This window comes from Mobula hypostoma, chromosome 31 (genome assembly GCF_963921235.1).
Source record: "Mobula hypostoma chromosome 31, sMobHyp1.1, whole genome shotgun sequence".
NCBI classification, from domain to species: Eukaryota; Metazoa; Chordata; class Chondrichthyes; order Myliobatiformes; family Myliobatidae; genus Mobula; species Mobula hypostoma.
In genome coordinates this window covers 2,367,385-2,388,928 of record NC_086127.1, presented here as the reverse complement: position 1 = coordinate 2,388,928, position 21,544 = coordinate 2,367,385, and the positions used below count along the sequence as shown (strand labels likewise).

Below are 21,544 nucleotides of genomic sequence, written 5' to 3'. Positions count from 1 at the left end.
TGCCTCAAAGTGCCAGGGTGAAGAAAGATGCCTCCAAAAGATTGCCGAGCACCCTCACGGTGGAGCGTGAACACACAGTTGAATGATAAAGCACTTCAAAAGAAAAGTAGGTCCTATGGGCCACTAGGCCAGTTCTGAAATTCGATTCTGCCTAGTCCCATCGGCCTGCACCTGACCATAGACCTCCATTCCCCGCAAATCCATACACTAATCAAACGTCTCTTGAAAGCCGAAATCGTACCTATATGCACCACCTCCACCGGAATCTCGTTCCACATATACATCACATTCGGAATTAAGTAGTTCTGCCTCAGACTCCAATTAAATATCTTATCTTATACATATAATCGCTGACATCTACGTCCAGTCTCTCAAAGCCAAAATGGAATGGAAAATCGCTCGCATTTACAGAAAAGTTGCCGGTGAACGCAGCAGGCCAGGCAGCATCTACAGGAAGAGGTACAGTCGATGTTTCGGGTCGAGGCCCTTCGTCAGGACTCTGGCAGGAATCTTCCTATAAATGCTGCCTGGCCTGCTGCATTCACCAGCAACTCTTATGTGTGTTGCTTGAAATTCCAGCATCTGCAGATTTCCTCGTGGTCGCTCGCATTTATGCTATCTGCAAAGTGGAAATGAGCAAACCGTTCCATCTTTTTTTTTGTGAGGTCCAGGGCGAGTAATATACAGCCGTTTCATATGAAGATCATGGTGACAGGATGTGACCTGCAACATATTATTCTGTAAAACTGGGACCTTTAGCGGGGATAAGGATTCGGAGCATGGGAGCAATAGCCAGTGTGTGCGACAGACCTATTGCTCTGATGGCTCAGGTAACCTTCCACACGCCTCACAGCATAGTCCCTCATTAGGAGGGAGGGTACATACGGGCAGTGTAAGACAGAAGGCGAGCGAAATGGGGAACTGCAATGATACCTCTTGACAATTACGTAGAAATAGTAAGCTATAGTCTGGTTTGATAGAACAGGGCAGATGCGTGCATGGAGCTAATGCATGGGCGTCATAAGTCAGTCGACAGAGAAACGCCATTAGACGGGAGTGATGTGTTGGCCTTCTTTTGTAGATGGGTCAGGAAAGTACCATTTGGGAACAAGATGGTCTGTTATGGATGAAGGAGGAAGCCTAAGGGCAGGAGTAAAACTCTCAGGCTACAGGTCAGCACAGGTGACAGAACGAAACCCGCTAACATCGGCCCTTAAATGAGGTAAGGGACAGAGAGTGAGCAATTTCAAAGAGAGCAGCGCATGATGACATGACAGCCATGGCAAGGCGAGGGTACGTGACCTCGTCAGGAGGAAACAGACTGAACATTATGAAGAAATGGAGAAGGCTTTAGTTGAAGTTGCTAATGTGGTAACAGCATCCATAGACGAAGCCTCGAAGTAGAGACATAGTACAACGCCTCAGATTCGGGAGTTTCATTAATTGTGTTCTACAGTGCACCCATTATTGTAATAGAATTTGGATTTACTGTTAGACCTATTAATCTTTACTCTGCAATCCGAACCTAGTCCGTTAGTTAATTAAGTATTCTTGGGGTCACTATTTTGATGTCCATAGCTAGGTTTGATGGCAAACCCATCCACTGAGAATGTAAAAGCTCGAACAAATTCATGTTCAGGTAGATCAGCTTTTCCAGGTCTCCAGGTGCGCACTGTTTTAATAAACTGCCTATTATTTCAAACACCAAATTCTGTGTGATCTTTCTGCTTTTGTTTTGTTCCAACACCATCATCACATATTTCTGGCAACGGGATGTGGAATGAAACTTCCTGAAGTAATCTAAATGGCTGAAAGTGTTTTATTAATAAGTATCGGAATAAGAACCAGAGTCAAGTTCTAAATCTTTAACATTTTGTACTGTAGCAGCGGAAACGTTGCAATACATTGCAGTAGTAAATTGCAGAAATGATATTTCTGGATGCTACTTAAATCCAAAGGCCAGAATTAAAGAATGAGATAATTCGGAAAACATACAAATATTCTGTTGCTTCAGAACGTATTGTGGTGAAATGCTATAGACTTAACCGCTTTGGAAAGAGCCAAAACTAAGTCGCCTTCAGTTTTCAGCCAAATGTTGACAAAAGACATATTGACCAGTAGACTCCTTGCTAGTATTCCAGATGGCGTTAGAAATGTTGCTAGATTTGACCTGGGCACCCTACAGTGGAGACATGTGTAGCTGGGATCAACATCCGGATCAGAAAAGCAGTTGTCCCATTGGACAGTGAGCGGCATCGTTAATAACTTGGCCTGAGTCCGATTTCCCCGCGGATAATACTTACTTGTGAGAACAAGAATTGGGCGAATGACAAATGGTATATTTCCTTGCAATGTTGTGTGCTCCAAACTTGATTCAACTAACATTCTACCCTTTTCATATAACTCATATTTTCAAATATAACAATCAATTAGTGTAATGTAGAATGCACGTCCCGGGCTCAGTGCGATATTCTGTGTCAGAAACTTGCTACCTAAATTTTAGTCATATTTTCGGATCATTGTTAGCGACAAAGATCGTTAGAAATTCCGACAGGTATGAGGTCAATGTAACGCACTGAAGCGTACGCTTTTTAGAAGAAAAAAACAATTTAAATGTCATTAAAACATCACGGAGTAAACAGTGGCTAAAATTAACACAACGCAAAACAAAGTAAATAATTTAAGACATTTCTACCGATATCTTTCCCCAATTTTGTTCCGCTTTTACTAATCAAAATACGGGTATCTTGTAAATGGGTGAAGACTGAAGGAGATTTTCCCCAAAAGGTGGACTAATAGGACGGGCAATGCAGTTTCTGGTACGTTACACGTTGTAGTGATTTTAATTTTCGGAGAGAGGTAATTTTAAAGCGAGGTATCTTCTGCATTGTCTCTACAGTGAGACATCAGGATGAATCGCCATACACTGAAGTCCGCTGCACACGTTAACGGCTGTTTCCGAAAAATAAAACAGTTGGCTGTCTTTTTAGCTTTCATATGTGAAGTGTTACTCTCATGTTACTCGTGCAGGGTCAATAATATGCCCTCCCGATACTGGTGAAATAATATATCCAAAATTAGTGAGCATGTGGCAATCACTTGTGCAGGGAAATGAATGACTGTGCACGTAGGTCATTCATCCGTTTCGAATTACGAATAACATCAGGAAACTCTCCTCAGACATCCGCTCTCATTCGAAATAATTGCATAGCAATATTGTATGCGGAACAAGCACTAAACCGAGTATTCTCCAAATCTTTCACAGCATTTGCAAATTACCTTTAGTAAGGTTTCGTTCTGCCGGTATAGACATAGGGAGAAGCCATTATGTAATCAAACACAACCGTGGATAAGGTAACTTTCAGTAAAATGAGGTAACATAGTGGTAGAGTTCTTGTGCAGTGTGTTGAAACTCTGACTAAACACCAAGTTAACCCGGAGCCAATGAAGACAAAGTCGTGGTAAGGTTAACTATTTACTGTTCACTCTTCCACATTAACATCGTCTGGTGAAAACTGTTGATAAAAAAAAATACAAACATATACAGCGTCTGTTTCATTCTGGAGAACACGAGCGCTCTCTTGTTTTAGCGAGTGTCACCAGCCGCCCCGTGTAGGGAGCGAGAGGGTCGCGTCAAACCGCCGCCGGGCCCGAACCCACCCTGCGTTTGAAATTGAAAAGCTGACAAGCGCGCCGCTTCACTTAACAGAAACCGCGGTAATATTTTTACTTCATATACTTCATAGGAACTTACGGCGTTGCTTCTATAATGTTTCTTTGTGGGTAGACACGGAGCTCTTCACGATCATGCTGCACGCATGGAACCCACCTTTACACCTTCCCGAACCGGAGGTTACACATAAGACACGGCGAAACCGGACGTGACGTTATCACATGCAGCGATATTCATTGACAATGAATTTACCTTTGTTTGACTGCAACATAATTATCAAACTTTAACTTTAACTAGAAAATAGTTACAAGCAAATCATTTAAAGCGTCGACCCAACAAAATCAAATAAATGCCTTAAGGGCAGCACAATAGTTCTTGACGCCATAAGGTAACGTGAACAATGCATTGACATTTTATCTGCTGAGTTGCTTACACGTCACCCAGTTTTACTCTTTGCTTCCACGGTATAATTTGATCCGAATTCTGCAAGATATTCTCAGTCAGGGTTAGAAAAACTTACGGGAACATTTTGACAGCAGGCGAAGTTGTTACATTACGATGTCCGGATTGGATCGGTAGGTTGTCCGTGCATGCAAATCGCAAAATAATCTACAACCTGCTTCTCATCATGTAGGGTTGGGGTCAGTAACCATAGTGGACTGTAGTTTGGATCTTTTGAATTGTGTTCCTTTACCTTGTTGTCAGCGCTATTTCAGTGTTTCATTTTGATTTGTTGATTATCTTGAATGTTGCCAGTCTTTCCATTTACTAGATTATGTAGACTTTCCTGAATATCCAATTAAATTCCATATTGGTGGCTTCTTCCCCTGTTCTTGTTTATCCCCAAAGAAGAATCCGGCATGAAAAGTCGACTCCTTATTCCTCCTCATTGCTGCCGCCTGACTTGAGAGTTCTTTCCGTAGTGTGGGATTGTTGTTTTGCATTTCCAGCATATGCAGAGCATTGGTACTTTGTCCCTCACACGCACGTTTTCCAGGCTGATAATCTGTCCTTCATTCTGTGATTACAGTTAAAACATTCAACGCAGTTTCATCCTTTGAAGCATTTTGTTCAAAATCTCGAGAGTAGGTCAGTCTGCAACGAACGTAGAAAGCTAATTAACAAATGCCTACAAGTAGAATTTCCTGACCCATATGCAGAGAAATTGTTGCGTTTCTTATCAAATAAATATTTAGGTGTACGAATTTATATAATAACGAATTATTGCTTCACGAGTTAAGAAAGTATTAATTTTATATTACTACTTAATATGAAACGAGAGAATCTTTTCTTTACACGGGCCATGAGATTGAAAAAGAAGCAAATAAAGAATAAAGCGGAACGTACCTGATTTTCTTCTTCAGATCACTGCTTTGTATAACATTATGCAGCATTTGATCGGTGAGTCGGTTGGCCTCCTCCTCTTGCTCTGTGGAATTGCTCAGGTCCAGCCTCGTCAGTGAACGATTTCTAGCGAGAGTTGCGAATAAATCTTCCAAACAGTCATCTGTGAGCTTGTTGGATTTAAGCCTGCAATACAAGTGAAATATTATAGTCAGCACTGTTACCCAGTCTTATCTTGTAAGTATGGAAGTTACTGCTCCGGCCCTCATGACTGCTCGCTGTTGAACACGGTTATAAGTGATCGATCATGATGCAAATTTCTCCGCTGTGCTATGTGTCTGGCAGCTTCCGCGAATTATGCGAGCTCGGAATGACGGATATATCCCTTCGGTCCTACTTTCGTTAGAGCCCTAAGGTGCAAAGCTTGGGTGCACTGAAATACGCCTTCCTTTCGACACGTGAACATTTGGTTATCTGACTGGGAGTTTAAAAGATTCCTCCCTCCCTGTTATGGAAATCAGCTCAATTGCTATCTTTGCTGTCTTTGTACTGTCTACCAAGGAGAAGGCCGATGAAAAGGCGATGTCAAGATTGTTTTTTTTTTTGTTTGCAATTTATCTTTCTTTGCATATTGGTTGTTTGTCAATCTTCGTTTATGTGTAGTTTTTCATTGATTCTATTGCATTTCCTTGTTGTACTGTGAATACAGGCAAAGAAGGAAAAAAAACAAGATTTCATGTAGTGACAAATATGTACTTCGGTAATGAATTTATTCTGAACCTGAACTTTCGCCATTTCTTGCTTACTTGTTATTAACATCATCGCTCTCTAAATTTCTCTAACACACGTGGGGTGTATTCTTCCTCCTTACGTATCCAGAGAATTTCTTACTCTTATTATTTTTCTGATGTTACGGCCATGTTTACTCTGATTTTCCTGCCTTCCCATCGGACTTCTAGTCTATTGTTGGTAATCCCTAAAAACGTCCCGCCCTGTACTCTGTCCTACCACCAGTTTTGTCGCTTAATATATTCTACGTTTAAATTTAGCACGTTCCCATCTTCCTTTGAAATTAATTACTTTAGAGTGTTATGGTCAGCTGGTTTGAATACCTGCGATTGCAAAAACTTTTAATCAAAGAATTATAATTCGGAAGTAGTAGCATTTCTTCAAGGCTATAAATTCATATCTTACCGCTACCACGTGATTAAAGGCTCTCTGGAGATAACGCATAAGGTCAGATGTGACTCTGGTTGTGTAGTTTCATTCACATCAGTGGAATGGTACACTCTCACTGCCAGTAACACATATCCTCACTGTTACCGCGGACCATCCACATTGCAGCCTAACTCTATTAATCTGTCGCTTTTCATCGACTTGTTTTTGCAGTCCATCTCCGAAACTCAATTCATACGCCAATATAATTGCTCTTGTTGAACCTGAAAGCAGGGTTTGTATCTTAACACTACATATTGAATTCTGTCATATCCTGGTCACTACCTGCCCTGCCATAGGCTGTTAATGATAAGGTCTCTTATTATTTCTTGTTCGTCAATGATGACGAAACCTAAACCAATCTTCCTTTGTTGGGTTTGTGGAACAATCTATGTTCCGTGCCTATTCTGGTATCTGTCCCCCACTTTTCCTTCGCTATATCGACGACTGCATTGGCGCTGCTTCCTGCACGCATGCAGAACTCGTTGACTTTATTAACTTTGCCTCCAACTTTCACCCTGCCCTCAATTTACCTGGTCCATTTCTGACACCTCCCTCCCCTTTCTAGATCTTTCTGTCTCTGTCTCTGGAGACAGCTTATCCACTGATATCTACTATAAGCCTACTGACTCTCACAGCTATCTGGACTATTCCTCTTCTCACCCTGTCTCTTGCAAAAACGCCATCCCCTTCTCGCAATTCCTCCGTCTCCGCCGCATCTGCTCTCAGGATGAGGCTTTTCATTCTAGGACGAGGGAGATGTCTTCATTTTTTAAAGAAAGGGGCTTCCCTTCCTCCACTATCAACTCTGCTCTTAAACGCATCTCCTCCATTTCAAGTACATCTGCTCTCACTCCATCCTCCCACCACCCCACTAGGAATAGGGTTCCCCTGGTCCTCACCTACCACCCCACCAGCCTCCGGGTCCAACATATTATTCTCCGTAACTTCCGCCACCTCCAACGGGATCCCACCACTAAGCACATCTTTCCCTCCCCGCCCCCCTGCATTCCGCAGGGATCGCTCCCTACACAACTCCCTTGTCCATTCGTCCCCCCCATCCCTCCCCACTGATCTCCCTGCTGGGACTTATCCGTGTAAGCGGAACATGTGCTACACATGCCCTTACACTTCCTCCCTTACCACCATTCAGGGCCCCAAACAGTCCTTCCAGGTGAGGCATCACTTCACCTGTGAGTCGACTGGGGTGATATACTGCGTCCGGTGCTCCCGATGTGGCCTTTTATATATTGGTGAGACCCGACGCAGACTGGGAGAACGCTTTGCTGAACATCTACGCTCTGTCCGCCAGAGAAAGCAGGATCTCCCAGTGGCCACACATTTTAATTCCACATCCCATTCCCATTCTGACATGTCTATCCACGGCCTCCTCTACTGTAAAGATGAAGCCACACTCAGGTTGGAGGAACAACACCTTATATTCCGTCTGGGTAGCCTCCAACCTGATGGCATGAACATTGACTTCTCTAACTTCCGCTAGGCCCCACCTCCCCCTCGTACCCCAGCTGTTACTCCTTTTTATGCACACATTCTTTCTCTCACTCTCCTTTTTCTCCCTCTGTCCCTCTGAATATACCTCTTGCCCATCCTCTGGGTCACCCCCCCATCTTTCTCCCTAGGCCTCCTGTCCCATGATCCTCTCGTATCCCCTTTTGCCTATCACCTGTCCAGCTCTCGGCTCTATCCCTCCCCCTCCTGTCTTCTCCTATCATTTTGGATCTCCCCCTCCCCCTCCAGCTTTCAAATCCCTTACTCACTCTTCCTTCAGTTAGTCCTGACGAAGGGTCTCGGCCTGAAACGTCGACTGCGCCTCTTCCTATAGATGCTGCTTGGCCTGCTGCGTTCACCAGCAACTTTGATGTATGTTGCTTGAATTTCCAGCATCTGCAGAATTCCTGTTGTTTACCTCTATGAAGTAAGTTTATTCCACTTTGCTGTAATATGTTTGTCAGTTCAGCAATACCATCTGAGGTCAGCTGTATCTCACCTCGTTTATCTTGACTTATTAAGCATCCCGTGTTTGGAGACCGTGACCCCACGCCCACCCCCGCACCCATTTACTTAAAGGATGTGCCTGCAACTATTGTTAACCATTTTCCGGGTCTACTGGCTCATGCAAGTCTCAGGTGAAGCCCATCCAAACGGAAAGGCGCTGGTGTCAGTCCCATGTCTTGTGTCGCATCTCTGTTTAATCCTCTCATTCTGTCTCTATTTAGTCTCTGCTAACTTTCACCGTAATTTTCACCACACACACACACACACACACACACACACACACACACACACACACAAACACCGTTAAGCAGGTGAGATAGGCCACTAATAAAAGCACACACATACACAGACACACAGTTTTACACACAGACGTCCACCTGTCCACTCGCACAGCCAATAAACGCTTCCGCACAAATAAAAATAAATATTGCAGGTACAGCATATAAACAGACACACGCAATCACACACACACTAGTAAAACATAGACGTGCACACACACTTACACACACACATATGCACACATTGCAACATTGCCATAGATGTCAGAGCCCCAAAGGCACAACGCACAGACACACACCACACGAGACATAGAAAGACAGGCAGACCGAAGCATACACACACAAACGACTCGTGATATAAATTCATAGAAATTCAATTGCAACGAACACATACACACACATAGACAAACATACACGCGCGCATACACATACACAGGCGCGCGTGCAACGGGTAGCAGTTAAGAGAATCCAAGTCTGGCACTAATGGTATACCGAACTCACAGTTTAGACAGTATCTTGATTGCATTAGTATGTCTAACCTCAGAAACACAATTGTTAAATGGCAACTGACTGCCTACAGAGTAATACCCTGATGTATACTTACTCGAGTCTTTGCACTTTGCAATTACTTTTCTTCAGAACTTCAGAAAGAAACTTCACCCCAGCATCTCGCAGGTCATTTCCATTGAGTCTAAACGTGCAGAATCGTGGCCGGAGGATAGAACACAGATTTTAGCAATTAGTCAACGTGTTCGACATGTTTCTGTCAATGATCCAGAAAGCTATGTTGCTTTTTTTTTGGTGATTTCATGATTGATTGTCTAGGTAAATAAAGCTACGAAGATGTTTTGCAGCTCAATTGATACATTTTGTAATTCTGGTTGTAAAACGCAAATGAAACATAAAGCATTTGATGTATTTTAGTGGACTGATATTTCGGAATCAATGTACTTTTCAAAGTCAATAGGTTTGCTCTCTATCCGACATTATTCCATGAGGAGAAGAGAGTTGATGCCGACAGTGGAGTTTTGCATCTCAACTCAATTTAGTGTCAAATACTGAGTTACCGAGATCAAATCAGAAAGTTATAGAGTTATCGATTATTGCAGTCTTTCTGCCCCAATTAGCCCCTGCGCAACAAGGTGTTCATCTAATTACGTACCATTCGCCCGCGCCTGGGCCATGCAATCTGTACATTCTTATCCATGAGCTGACATAAGCATATTTTAATTGCTGCTGTCACTAACTTCAAACCCATCCCTTTGAAACTTCTTCTATATACTCAACAACCTGAGGTAGTTTTAATTATTTTCCCACTCACATTCTATCTATGCCATGTAGTTTTTTCTTAGTTTCCTCTCCCTATGAAAATAACTTGTGCATTCACCCTCTCTGTGCTTCTCACAATTATATTTCGACACTCCATCGTATCTCTCAGTACAATGACAATTGTCTGAGTTTGTCCGGCGTTTCCCCATAACTCAATACTCCCAATTTTGACAACAAAGGGAAAAGTCAATTTGGAAATTTGGTCCATGTGATGTGTTCAGTGGGTGTCCACGACTATAGAATTGCTTCATTCATATTAGAAATTGGAGTACTATTGCAATGAAACACTATAAGTGCCATGCTTCATTTAAACAAATGCATCTAGGCTGAGAGCGAATTCATAAAGTGATATGTAATTATTTGATGGAGACTTGGAAAGACCATAAAATAGGCTCGAGAGCAAAGTAAGAAATATAATAAAATTTTACTTTTTGCCTCCGAAGATTGCACTGGAAGACACTCACATATACACCCACTGCCACTTTATTAAGTACAGGAGTGGAGCCCAGCGTTGTCTGCTTTTGCAGCCCATCCACTTCAAGTTTGGACGTGTTTCGTGTTCAGAAGTACCTTTCTGCGCACCGCTGCCGATCTGAGTTACTGTCACCTTCCTGTCCTCTGGAATCAGTCTAACCATCCTTCCCTGACCTCTCACATTAGTAGGGTGTTTTCACCAACAGAACTGCCACTCACTGGTTTCTTTATTTTTTTCTATGTTTTTTGCACCATTCTCTGTAAGTCCAGAGACGTGCATGAACATCGCTGGCGGACAGATGGTTCAGAAATACACAAACCTGAGAGTAGCTCAAGTCGGCGCATGCAAAACCAAAGCTATAAAGGCAATCCAAACATTCCTCTCCTTTGATGCACTACTTGAATGATTGAATACTTCGCATACAAAACCTCAGCTAACAATACTTTAGCGATTAATATCCCTTTTCCTGATAACATGAAAAGAAAGCAGCTTGCGAGACAGGGATGAATTACATTGATGTAAAAAACAGCGTATTATTAGGAGAAACATTATTTCTCCTAGCGACTTTATTTGTTTTTTATTTAAATTAAATATTTGTTTTTGTTTGTAATGGTAGCGTAGCGGTCATAAGAGTTGGGAGTTCAGTTACAACGCCATCTGCAAGGATCTTGTATCCATAGACTGACCAGTTAATAGATTACCTCGTCATTGCAAATTGTCCTGCGATTAGGCTGTTGCTTAATACATGATCTGTCGGGCGGCAAGGTTCGTTGGGACGGACGGGCCTGTTCCTCGCTATGCCTCTGAAGAAATACATTTGGAATGTTTGTTAAATTACCTGAGAATTTCACATTTGTGGAGAACGTGCTCCAGTTGTTGGATTCCTTCAAGTTGTAAACGGCATGAACTGAGATCCATTTCTGTAACTCTTTCAGAGCAGGTTAATGTGGTGGATATCACCGTGCAGTCGGAAGGTCTGAGAAGGCATTGATTCAACTTTATTGCCGGTATTATTGTAAATGCATTCTTCGTTAGTTGCACGTCAGCAAATTCATATAAACAGTGTAGAATGTTTAATAAAGTGTTCTGGGTATACTTTCCCTCCAGTTTCCCGATGCACCTTTTAATCTTTTCCGAGAGCCAATCGGAGATGCACAGGGATACATCAGAAATTCGTTTGCCCACTAGCTTCTCTAGAAGATCACTTGATTTCCCTGAACAAAGGCCGACAAGAAAACGTAAAAATATAACCCATCTGCCGTCTGTGGACGTGAACGTATCGTTTAAAATTCTTTGCAATTCAATTCCCTTTGTATGTAGCCGTTTACTTACTGCAGCAATAAAATCCCGAATAAAGGAGTGTGTGAATTTATAAACAGAAGCAGTCATATCGTTGTCCTGAACTTGAATCATAAATGTCGAGGCAAAATTGGGAAGAAAGTAATTCAGATCACTTAATTTGTCGGATTCAAATGCATTTTTTTTATTACTGATTACCTCATAGGCTAACTTGCCGAGTGTCCGGAAGCTATTTCGAGAAAATGTCACATTATAACCGGACCTGCCTAGAAGGAGTGCAAAGAAGGAGGTGAACACCGGAGAGCTGCATATGACACAGGTTGTCCTCTCTCCTTGTATTTGTTGTGCCGTCAGAGAAGAGCAAAGGGCCGAGCAGAATAAAGGGTTACGGCACATGCTGTGCAATATGTCACTCTGCTCAATGAGTTTGATTACATTTTCTACTTGAAACCCATCTCGAAAATAACGATTAAAATATTGTTTTGCTTGATCAGCGGTGAACCCAATGATTTGGAATGTTGAATCTATCGGTGCCTCGTGCAGAGTCTCGAGGTTCCACGGCCGGGTTGTGATCAGCAACGAGCATCCCTTCAGCAAGTCTCCCTGCAAGAGGGAATGTACAATATCGGACACTAAGCAAACAGATTGCGGTTCCAAGCACTTTTGCTGTGGGTTCCCTTTCTTCACCTCGTCCTGATAATAACCGATTCCCTCAAATTGATCGAAATCGTCAAGTATGAACAATAGATTATTGGTTTCACTCCATAGATGTTCGAGATTACTTTTGAAGTGAGGATAAGCGTCAAGGATCAACGTGTTTAAATTTGTTTTACGTTTGACTGCATTTAGTTGCCGAAGCGGGAAATGCAAGATAAACTTAAATAGTTTGTACATAGTCCCCGTGGACCAGTCGTGGATAATTTTCTGTATCATGGTGCTTTTCCCAGTTCCAGCAGCCCCGCATACCACCGTGATGGTTGTTTTGTTTGTTAAGGAGTTGCCACTTCTAAACAATTGATGGAAATCAACTTGAATGTCTTGATTTGTGTTTTCCTCCAGCATCACTTCGTGTTCAATAAACAACCTCTCCCGGGGCGTGGCAATAAAGCATAAGTCAGTGTAGAACTCATCAAAGTTACGTTTCTCAGTCAATACGCTTCCATCATTCTCTGTGCCTTTCCAATGCTTATTTTGATCTCTGAGATGACACTTGTGCAACTGTTCAACTTCTTCAATATGGAACCAAGAAAAAACAAAACAGCAATTTTCTTTCAAAAGACAATATGCAATATTTCAACTAAATACCTGTAACACACGAGAAAGAATAAAATCAACAGAACTTTCGTAATTTCGTCGCAAACGTATTGCAGTTTGCTGTCAGTATATCGGATAGTCTAGAAAAGTGTCATTTAAAGCATTGCATGGGCGTTGAATTCGAATGCTATTCAATAGAGCTCGGTGGTCCTTATGAAATTGGTTGGACTTGTTGTAAGTAACCGGGATATGTGACATCACAGAGAAAACCTTTGCCATTGGGGTTTGTGCTTCAGTGCTTATATTGGGAAAACGCCAGGTGTTCGATTTATTCAATTAAATCTTTTCTACTCAATATGATTCCTACTACAAGAACTGCAAGATGTGGTAACAAACTGGAAGCTGCGGCGTCTTTAATCTGTAGCAGCAAATTAAATGCTAGAGGAGTTCATGGGGAGGGTGGCATCATTGGGGGAAATTCGAATTCGACACTTCTTTTCTAGACGATCTGGAAGCGCGAATAGAACAGAGAACGTCAGCATTAAGATATCAGAGGAAGAGGGAACAAGTAAACGCTGTACCATCAAGCAATGGTGAATACAATTAGAGGAGGGGGAAAAAAACGATTGTGGCGACAGCGATGGGATATGATTGGTTGAGTGAACAAAATGCTATAGGTTAAAGAATACAATTGGAAAGATAGATATGTAGCCACAAAAAAAAAGTGAGACATTCTGTTGCGAACAGCGAGGCAAGGGTGAGCTTGAATGGTGTTGTTTTTGGTGGAATGTTAATGCGACAGAGATTAGAAAAAAAAACTCGCCATTGTCAGTTTTGCTCGCATCGAGGCTTTGTTTCCCTAACAACTGTAATGCATCCGGTCGAGCTGCCTTCGCATTGTTTATGATGGTCCTATCACATTCCGCAAGAGAATGTATTCCTCTCACCGACTGAGATTCCACTTGATCTTGATCGACATCCAGCCTTAACTCTCTATCGCTGTCTGAATCAGTACTGCCCTTCCGGCGCTGCTGCGATTCTTTTGATGCATCTGCAGGAAACGTACAGAATACGTCGGTAGTTTCGTTAATTTCTCGATGGAAATTTGTAACCCTAGAGGTGGTACAACGGAGAAAAATGGTTCGGCATTTTTGCGGTTTCTACTTGAAAGATGAATTTCTGTTTCAAATAACAAAATATGTAATTATTTTTATATTTTTGGCTGTATAAAAGAACACTCGCCTTATTAATACATTTAAGAGCATTTGAATTGGATACAGGTATAGCTATTTCACTTGGAAAACGTGTGATACGTCCTGGTACAGTGGCTGTCAATCAATTAAGCTTCCAAGAACAATTTTCCGTTCTCGCATGCGCATTAGAATGCGGACCCCGCACTGGATATGCGCTCGTTGTTGTTACCTCTCTATTGCCAACATGTATGAGAATGAACGGAATGCCAACGTACGGCAATCTACATACGAGATACAAGACTACTCAAATATTATGAGGATACCCAGGACCCAACAGTCATTCCTGCGAAGCTATGCAGTCTAACTCAATGAAGAATGCAATTCAGCTATACGCACAGTCCATTATATAAACATCTGCAATATACTGACATCCGTAGCATAAGAACATTCTGACTCTGAGACTACAGGAAGTGGTTGTGATAACGGCAGTCATCTCTATCAATTGACTCTGTTCTCCTCAACTGAAAAATGTTTCATCTCCATATGATACCGGACTCAATCTCGACTATGCGGGACATAGTTCTGCCCTTAATCATTATGAGTAGCCGTTTCTGATCACCTCTGTAGTCCCTCAACAGAACTGTTTTTATTGCAGGACTGAAACATCGACGTTTTCCCTGATGAGTAACGCCACCCTCCCACTTTAATCCCTGTCACGTTCGAAGCAACGGAACCCTAGAGTCCTGAGCTGCCAGTCCTGCTACTATTCTCACTGTCTTATCAATGCCTCCCATGTCATATTTTCCTGTGCTGATCTATGCCCCGTGCTAATCTTGTCTTGAAATATAAAGAACCCTGGACATTATTGGCACAGTGGTCAACTTTATGATACCTGAATTTTTCTGAGGTCTGAACAACATCTGGTTACGACCAATTCCATTTTCATATTTAGTGTTGGAATATTAGACCTGGAGGAATACCACGATATTGTCGTCTTCTTTATGGCTATATCTACTTGAGATGCCATTCTCATTGAATTATGGACATGTATTACTTTGTTCTATTGCACTCCTCAGTGCCCTGTCCTGGTTGGTCCTACCGAGGTGTGATATCTCCCATTTGTCTGCGATAAATTCCATCTGTCATGTTCAGCACACTTTTTCAGCTGGTAAAGATTCCACTACATGACGGGATAGCCTTCCCCTCTGTCCACAACACCCATCGATCCTGGTGATCCTGTTTACACGCTATCATTTGAGATAGTAGGCAAATCAATCGGCACGGTAGTCCCCTAGTCACAGTCCTCCAGTCAGAGAGGCAAAGACCTACTACCGCTGTCTGGCTTCTCCTACAAAGTAATGTCTAATCAAATTAACTGAATCATGTTGAATGCCGAGCGACTGAAACCTCTTGACCAGCCTTCCATGAGGAACATGGTCAAGTACCTTACTAATGTATGTATGAATAACATTCACTGACTCGGCTTCATGAACATTCCCAGGAACTCCTTAAAAAAACTCCGCAAGTTTGTATGAACATGATCTACCACGCATAAAGCCATACTGAATGTCCAGAATCAGTCCTTGCCTCTACATCTCTTCTCGGTAAGGTATGACCTGTACCGGAGGGATGGATTACATCTGAACACGAGGGGTCCAATAGCATTGCGGCAGGTTGGCGAAAGATGTTAGGGTGGGTTTAAACTAATTTGGCGGGGGTACGGGAACAGGTATGATAGTTCCTTTACAAACAGACGCAATGTGTAGTGAGAGTTCCAGCAAAGGCGAGGCTAATGATAGGGCAAAAAGTCTCACAAAAGGCTGAGCTGCAACGAAAAGGTGTACACAATCGAGGAAAGTGCACACCGTACTGAAACTGTTATACTTGAATACAAGCAGTACACGGACTAAGGTCCATGAACAGTGAGAGTTGCATCATTGAACCATGGCTGAAGACAGATTAGAGTTGGCAGTTTAATGTTCAAGGATACACATTTTATCGAAAGAACAGGTACAAAGACAGAGGGGCGGTGATGCTCTGTTTGTAAAAATGACATCAAATCATTCGACCGTAGTTACAAAGGGTCAGAAGGTGTTGAATCATTGTCGATAATTCTTAGTAACTGCAAGGTTTACTGAACGGTGGAAGGAGAAGATCGCGGCGTGACGCAGCTCGCAGTGGCAACTCCGGTGGTGATGTCTGTTATCTGACAAGTAGGGTGCGGTGTACAATCCTGATTTGATGGAGGCAGGCATGAAAGCACAGAGGAACAACAGGTGAAATTTCCGAAATGCCTGCTTCGCTGCTACTGATACTGTGCGATCGAGAATCTCCAGTGGGGAAGGACCCGAGTCCTCGGCTTTGCTTGTTGTTCGGTGGCTGGGGTGTGGTCGTAGCGCTCGGCAGAGGATGATGCTCGGTGCTCGGTGTCGGAAAGCTGATTGGAGGCTCGAAGTTTTCGGACGGATTCTGAGTCCGCTGCGGTCGGGTGCTTCCAATGTTGCTGCATCGGCAAGTTTGCGGTGCTTGCAGGTTGATGGCAGGGAGAGTTTCTCTCTTCTACCGTCTGCGTGAGATCTTTGGACTTTCGAGAGACTTTGAGACTTTTTTTCTTTACCGTGTCTATGGTCTGTTCTTCTATCAAATTACGGTATTGTTGGCACTGTTGTAAATATGTGTTATAATTATGTGTTTTTTGTCAGTTTTTCAGTCATGGTCTGTCTTGTGTTTCTGTGATATCACACTGGAGGAACATCACATCGTTACTTAATGCAGGCATTACTAAATGACAATAAAAAAGGAATTCGTGTCCTCTTAATCTAATCTGAGCTAACATAGTGTTTTGCAGCAGCTCGGGCTTGTGACCAGTAAGGGATCAGCTGCTCAGGATTCGATGTTGTGCAATGAACTGCAATTGACGAGCGAACTGAAGGTAAAATAACCCTTGAAGCAAGTGATCATAGTATGATCGAATAGACTTTGAAGTTTTAGACGGAGAGCTAAAGTCAGATGTATCAGCATTACAGAGGAGAAAAAGGCAAGTAGGGAGGCTTGAGAGAGGAGCTAGCCAGAATTAATTGGATATACTGTGTATTTATATATACATTTAGTTTTTTTTATAAGGTAATGAGGAAGAGGTGTCCTAAAGGCAAAATAATGTGGTGGTGGCAACCGTTAGTCTCTCGAGAACATGGATCTGCTCCAGACTGTGTTAGAGAAGCGTCTGCTGTGGCTGTAGATTCCCACACGGGAGTGAAAGTCTCGGCTGCAGCGACTGCACGAAGGCACTGTCCCCCAGAGCTGTCTTGGTGCTGTTTTTCCGACGAGTGTACTTTCTTTTTTTTTTCCAGCAGCAAGTCTCAGCTACTCTTCTCCTCTTTTTAGACCTCTGCGTAGTTCCAGCCTCCAGTGAGAGCGATCGCTTGGGATGTCCTCCCACCTCTCGGCGTTGATTTTCAGTGACTTCATGTCTCTCTTGTAAACGTCTTTGAAACGAAGATGGTGCCACCCTTGCGCTCTCTTGCCGGAGGCCAGTTCTCTGTACCGAAGGTCTTTCAGGATCCTTCCGTCTGACATGCGGTGTACGTGGCCCAGCCAGCGGAGACGGCGTTGTTGGAGCAGGGTTGAGTGCAATGCTGTGGATAGTATCCCTGAGAGTATCCCATCTCTGCTGAGCATCTCATTCTGGTGGGTCTGCAAGGAGAACATCGTCCAGTGACTTGATGAACTCTGCAGCTTTGACTGGGTGCTGTGTCTTACTGGCATCGATGCGCTGCTTGCCCGGAGGCTTGGCGCAGTGCATCTTCTTCGGCCGAAGTCTGATCTTGCAGCAAACCAGAGAGTGATCCATGTCACAGTCGGCACTCTGAAAGGAGCGAGTCATGAGCATGTTTTTCAGGTGACGGTGTCTTGTGATTTTCAGGTCTAGCTGGTGCCAGTGTTTGGAGCGGGAATGCCGCCAAGACACTTTGTGCTGAGCTTTGATCTGGAAGTAGGTGTTGGTAACACACAATTCGTGGAGCATGCAAAACTCGAGCAGTCGTTGCCCGTTGTAATTCATGCTGCCAATCCCACTCCGCCCCAGGCAGCTTCGCCAGGAGTCGTGGTCGGCGCTCACTCTGGCGTTGAAGTCACCAAGTCGGAGCAACTGTTCCTGACTTGGGATCTCTTGTATCATCATTGAGAGCTGGTCGTAGAACTTGCCCTTTGTGTCTTGTGTAGAGTAGAGGGTTGGGGCATAGACGCTGACAAGGTTGACAAGCCCGTCGGATGTGTGGAGTCGAAGTGAGAAAATCCGCTCAGTCCCTTTCTCGCTAGACTCTACTATCTACAGCAGCGAATTCTTCACGGCAAAGCCGGCACCATATGCTCTCTGGTCTCGTCTGAGCCCTTCCCCTGCCAGAATAAGGTATAGTCTCTTTCACGTAGGGTTCCCGATTCTGCAAGACGTGTCTCTTGGAGCGTTGCGATGTCCACTTGGAGTCTTAACAGTTCATTGCTAATCACTGCTGTCTTGCGTGTGTCGCTGATCTCCCGAAGGTCGTTTGATATACCAGTTGTCATGATCCGTATATTCCAACATCCTAGTCTGAGAGCTGACTTCTTTCTTTGTCTTCTAGTTGTGCTTGGTGCAGCGTTTACAGTCCGCAGTTTGGGCTACTTGTATCCCAAAGCCCCAAGCACTCAGTGGAGAGGGGGGACTGTGGCGGGACAGCACCTAATTGGCTGAGGACTGCCCAGCTTGAGGCTGTCCAGTGAGACGCGATGGTCTCTCCCTCCGTCGAAAGCATCCCCTGGCGCCTTGATATACGCCAGTCGAGCACAGGTTTATAACCGGTAGACTGCTACTTTCCGTGTTGTGCCGTCGCGGTGAGGCGACGCTGGAGTGTCCTCTTCAGGGCGTAGGCCTGGGCAAGGTTGTATGGAAGACTGGCAGTTGCCCATGCTGCAAGTCTCCCCTCTCCACTACACCGATGTTGTCCAAGGGAAGGCCGATACAGCTTGGCACCAGTGTCGCCGCAGGAGTTTTCAGAACGAGGTTGAAGGCAACTGCCTTAGGGACTCCAGCTCCGGATTTGTTCTCAGGGTTTGTTCCCGAAGCCTTTCCCATCAGTGGGTATGGCCGCAAGGCAGCGGATCTTTGAAATCATAGTTTCCCTCTCTTAGATGGACGGCCTTCCCAGGCTGGCGATCTCCATCTACCCGAAGCACTGGTTTTAAGGCGCCAGGACCCACCTTCGCCCCTTCTCTGTCAGTAGAAACAGTTCCGCTGCGCTTAGAGGTTAAGCCACACGAGAAGGCCAGGAGTTAGACTTGGTTGTCAGAGGCTATTTGAGGCGCATTCCGTGAGGAGCACTTTTAGGTAGTGGGAGCTTGTCCCCACTACCACCCCTCGGCTTGACAACCTTGGAACAAACAAAATAATAATATAGCCGTGATTAAAAAGAGACGTCAATGTCAACTTAAAGGCCCAAAAGGAAGACAAAGATTAGAACAAAAGATATTGGTAAGTTTACAGATAGGGAAGCTTTAGAATGACAACAGAAGGTTTCAAATACTTTCATTAAAAGTTTGCAGACATATAACATGTCAACAAAAACACTCAACAACTTCGATAGATATACCGTGGATAGCATTATGACAGGCTGCATCACTGTCTGTTATGAGGGTGGGTGATTACTGCACCGGACCGAAATAAGCTGCAGCGGGTCGTAGTCTGCCCCATTTTAAGTACTGGCCTACAATATACCCAGGACATCTTCAAGGAGCCGGGTCTCTGAAAGGCAGCGTCCATTAATAATGACATCGAGAACCCAGGGCATGCCCGTTTCTCACTGTTACCATCAGGTAGGAGGTATAGAAGCCTGAAATCACACACTCAGCTATTCAGGAACAACCTGTTCCCCTCTGCCATCCGAGTTTTAAATGGACATTGAACCCATGAACAGTACCTCACTTTTTAAATATATATTATTTCTGTGTTTTTTTTTCTTTTGCAGAAATAGATGTTTATACATACTGTAATTGATCTATTTAATTTGTATTATTATTATTTTTTTCGTCTTCGATATTATGTATCACATTGAACTGCTGCTGGTAAGTTAACAAATTTCACGACGCATAACGATGATAATAAATCTGATTCCGATCTATCGGCTCTCTCTCTCCGTCACCCAAGTAAATACAGATGAAAAAAAAGCCCCTTAATATCACTGTCATCTCTCTTGACTCAACGCATAGATTTCCCACCGAGCACTTGTAATTTGCGAGACCTGGGATGTTGTCGATCACCAACCGCGTGATTTTCAATTTATGAATCCGATATATACCCAGCAGGTGTGCAACCAGTTTTCCAGGGCGGAACTGGACATACACTTGAGCAATGCATGTTTGACACTTCGGGCATTCGCGAGGCAAACTGCTCTGCAGGTTCACATTGCGCATGGGACAAATATATCCGGCTTCAACTCTGCTAGCTCGCTGAACCACTGTGCAGATACTGATGTGAGTACAATGTGACACATGTTGGAGTATTATCTTTCAGATCCACACTAACATCTAGCACATATATCACCCTCATTTTGGAACCTACATGAGAAAATCACTGGGGATCTCATTTCGGTTTATACATGCCCGCTAGAATAGGACAATAAGCTCGTTGTTGTTACGTCAATCAATTCCAGCTGTGTAACAAAGGAGACTTTTACACTCTGTGCACAAGTGAGCTGTACTGTTGATTTCCAATGCAACGCAAGTAATCTTCGTTCTCCGGCATACTTGCATTGGGATGCAATAAAACAGTGTAAGATTCGTACCGGTGCCATGGGGGAGGGTCTAGGCCCGAAAAGTAGACAGTTTACTCGTTTCATTAGGTGCTGTCTGATCTGCAGATTTCCTCCAACGTTTTGTGTGTGATTCTTCGGCTAGATATAGTTGTAAACGAAATGATAAAGTACTTAGTTAATTTCGAGCTCCACAATACGTCTTCAGTAATATAAACGGTAGTCCTAGCGCTGCAGAGCACGGCTAAAGCATTTTCTATGCATTATCCATAGCAGGCATTTTTCTGCCGCATACTGTAACAAAAATAAAACACGAAAAAAACAAAACAATACCAAAAAAATAAGAACCCTTACCACTTACAATTATGTTCTCTTCGGGGCTTTGCATCCTCACTTCAGTATTTGATGATCTTTGAACTTCATCAACTTCACTGGCGATAGATTCTTCACTTTCTGTAGCAGGCTTTCGCCCAGTCAATGGCTGAGATCTGGGCTGGTCTTTATGCTTGGAATCAATATCAGATTGATTGCATTCTTCCTGGTGTTGTTCATTTTCTTCCCATGCTTCCTGAATAATTTCTTGAGGCAAGCCAGTGTATTCTCTAAACTCTGGAGGTGAAATTAGAATTTCAGGTTGGTAATGGCGGAAGGCATGCTCCCCAATCCAGGCAACATCCTTGTAAATC

General features: G+C 43.5%; 1 protein-coding gene across 3 annotated transcripts; it reads right to left on the bottom strand.

The window, feature by feature from the left end:
- Positions 1 to 3,479: 3,479 nt before the first annotated feature.
- Positions 3,480 to 21,355, bottom strand: LOC134340000 (NACHT, LRR and PYD domains-containing protein 3-like). 3 transcript variants are annotated; one of them, XM_063036862.1, is made up of 5 exons: positions 21,220 to 21,355; positions 13,831 to 13,934; positions 9,131 to 9,217; positions 5,021 to 5,203; positions 3,480 to 4,768 (listed from the first exon to the last, which is right to left on the bottom strand). In XM_063036862.1, exons 2-5 carry the CDS (start codon positions 13,860 to 13,862, stop codon positions 4,687 to 4,689), a joined length of 384 nt encoding a protein of 127 aa, XP_062892932.1. In that variant the 5' UTR covers positions 13,863 to 13,934; positions 21,220 to 21,355; the 3' UTR covers positions 3,480 to 4,686. The 3 variants fall into 3 exon arrangements, with proteins under 3 accessions (XP_062892932.1, XP_062892931.1, XP_062892930.1); XM_063036861.1 differs by having other exon boundaries at positions 21,213 to 21,351; XM_063036860.1 differs by lacking the exon at positions 21,220 to 21,355 and having other exon boundaries at positions 11,169 to 13,846.
- Between the last annotated feature and the right edge of the window lie 189 nt (positions 21,356 to 21,544).